The 2,912-nt window shown below is 45.7% G+C and overlaps 1 protein-coding gene across 1 annotated transcript; it reads right to left on the bottom strand.

Moving 5' to 3' along the window:
• Window positions 1-1,444: 1,444 nt before the first annotated feature.
• Window positions 1,445-2,380, bottom strand: LOC104009478 (olfactory receptor 5J3). The gene has a single exon (XM_009461482.1). The coding sequence runs from the start codon at window positions 2,378-2,380 to the stop codon at window positions 1,445-1,447; it is 936 nt and encodes a 311-aa protein (XP_009459757.1).
• Between the last annotated feature and the right edge of the window lie 532 nt (window positions 2,381-2,912).

Raw genomic sequence — 2,912 nt, 5'->3', positions numbered from 1 at the left:
TTCAAGGATATGAAGTTATACAGTTACTATCCTGGAGGCTAGTGGTGGTCAACAAATAACTTAATGACACATTTTATGATTCAGCCTAAAAATATTCAGATATATAACATACGTTTGTTCAGAATTAATAAAACTTTATATTTTATCATGGCTTTTAAAGTATTCTCCATATAGTACTGCACATTCAAATTCATGCTCACTTAGCGTACGCACCAAGCATTCTGGAAATATGGTTTGCAGTCAGACTGCTTAACAAAAATGGAAAATAGAAACAAATAGTTCTTGTTAACCAAAAAAGAGTGATGGCTCTAAGTAGCTGCAAATATTTTGAATTGAATTCCAGCTACTACACCCTCAGCAAGGTCATAGATGATACAGACTTGGGAGGAATGGCTGGTACACCAAATGGTTGTGCTGCCATTCAGAGAGACCTGGAAAGGCCGGAGAAACAGGTCGAGAGGAACCTCATGGAGTTCAACAAAGGGAAACGCCAGGTCCTGCACCCGGGGAGAAATAACCCCAGGCACCAGTAAAGGCTGGAGCGCGACCAGCTGGAAAGCAGCTCGGCGAAGAAGGGCCTGGGTGTCCAGTGGGACACCAGGCTGACCATGAGCCAGCCCTTGTGGCAAAGACGGTCAAAAGCCTTCTAGGCTGCATTAGGAAAAGCATTGCGAGCAGGTCAAGTCAGGGAGACCACACCTGGGGTGCTATGTCCAGGTCTCAGCTTCTCAGTGCAAGAGAGACAAGGACGTGATGGAAGAGGAGCAGTGAAGGGGATTAAGGGACTAGAACTTCTCATACCAGGAGAGAGCTCAGATAGTTCAGCCTGGAGAAGGCTCAGCGGGGAATCTTATCACTGTGTGTAAATGCCTGTTGGGGGGGCGTAAAGAAAACAGAACCAGACTCTTCTCAGTGGTGCCCAGTGAGAAGACAAATTGAAATACAGGGAATTCCATGTAAACATAAGAAAAAGCTTTATTCCTATAAGGGTGGTCAAGCGCTGAAAGACCAGAAAGGTTGTGGGGTCTCCATCCTTTATTTATCCAATAAAGATATTCAACACCTGAGGGGACACATTCCTCGGCAGCCTCTCTGGTTGACCTGGCTTTGAGCAGGTGGTTGGACTAGGTGATCTCCAGAGGTCCCATCAAACCTCAGCTATCCTATGATTCTATGTGAAGATCCAGATCGTCACCATCTCTGGCTCATAGATGTACCTTTTACCTTGATTATTGCATGGGAAGTAGAGTAACTGGGCAAGAAGTTTGTACCTGAGACAAGACTGATGTAGCTATGGTGGTGGGCACAGTTTGAGAGCAGACTAATTAATTTTTCAACCCTAACATATGAGGTGCCAAATGGTTTTGAAGGCAACAGAGACCTGCATGAAACATTCTCCTTAGAGAGAGAAAAAAAGGAAAATAATATAACATCAGATTGTCTTTCAGAAGTGAAATTTCCTCCTGATAAAACTGGTCAGGGCATGCTTCACCTCCTTGTTTCTCAAGCTGTAAATCACAGGGTTCAGCATGGGGACTATAATGGTGTAAAAGACGGATGCGATTTTCTTGCTCTCCAGTGAGTTTGATGAACTGGGTTGCATGTAATTAAAAGTAGCAGACACATAGAAAATGATGACGGCTGCCAGGTGGGAGGCGCAGGTGGAGCAGGCTTTGCGCCTGTCTGCAGCAGAGCCCATCCTGCCCACGGCCACCATGATGCAGGCGTAGGAGGTGAGGATGAGCAGGTTGGTGGTTATCATGTTGAAGCCCACAAACACAAACATTAAACCCTCATTGAGGCGCGTGTCGATGGAGGCGGCAACAAACAGCGGTGGCCCGTCGCAGTAGAAGTTGTTGATGACCGGGAGGCCACAGAAGGACAGCTGGAGCAGGGCGCTTGTGTGCACGATGGCATTCAGCAACCCTGCAAGGTAGGACACAGCGACCAGGTTCACGCAGATGCCAGGAGACATGATAGCCTCGTAGAGCAGGGGCTTGGAGATGGCCACATACCGGTCATAGGCCATGGCAGCCAGCAGGTAAATCTCAGCTGTGGCAAAAATAGCATAGAAATAAAACTGCGTGAGGCAGCCAGCAAAAGAAATGGTTTTGTTTTTTGTTGGAAGGTCCAGCAGCATTTTGGGGCTGATGGTGGAGGAGTAGCAAATGTCTAAGAAGGACAAGTTACCGAGGAAAAAGTACATGGGGGTGTGAAGCTGGGGGCTGACCCTGATCAGGGCGATGAGGCCGAGGTTTCCCGCTAACATCAGCACGTACGTGCCCAGGAAGAGTGTGAAGAGGACGGGCTTCAGTTGTGGGTGCTCTGTGAGTCCCGAGAAGGTGAACTGGGTCACCTCGGTGCAGTTCTCGTCAGCCATTTTTGCATCACTGCAGAAAGACGTGGAGGGAAGAGGGTGAAAAATTTCCTGATGCAATTTCCAGTTCATAAACATCAATGTAAAAAGTTGACAGTCATTGAATTTGAATGGAAAAGAAAAAAATGTAAGAACTGCTGATTTTTTTCTTGCAATGACAGTGCCATCTCTAGAAGAAACATCAGCAGTTCTTATAAGTTTTTTTTTCCTTAAGTCCTTAACAGAAAGCAGTTTGTCACAACCTCTCCTTTGACCTATGATTCTCTTCCAGTTTCAAGTCCCATATCCGCACAAGGATTTTTCTGGGGCACGTGAAGTGTTTTATAAATAACCTGTCCACAGTTGCAATCACGTAACCTTGTTCACACTGACAATTTTTCCTGTATTTCAAACATCTAGGTTATTTCAAACATCTTAAGGCTACAGTTAATACAAGGTCCTATCACAAAGTGAAAACGTAACTTGGAATTTAACATCCTGGGGGACAGTGGCTGTGCTTTTTAGTCTAGGAACAGGTATCTTTTTATCTATCCAC

This window comes from Nipponia nippon, unplaced genomic scaffold, assembly GCF_047370975.1.
Source record: "Nipponia nippon isolate SJK-2023a ecotype South Korea unplaced genomic scaffold, ASM4737097v1 scaffold_10, whole genome shotgun sequence".
Taxonomy (NCBI): domain Eukaryota; kingdom Metazoa; phylum Chordata; class Aves; order Pelecaniformes; family Threskiornithidae; genus Nipponia; species Nipponia nippon.
The sequence above is the reverse complement of the archived record's forward strand: the minus strand, read 5'-3'. Positions and strand labels throughout refer to the sequence as shown.

Coding starts and splice junctions, on each gene's coding strand:
- LOC104009478 (XM_009461482.1), bottom strand. CDS start 2,380: ATGGCTGACGAGAACTGCACCGAGGTGACCCAGTTCACCTTCTCGGGA.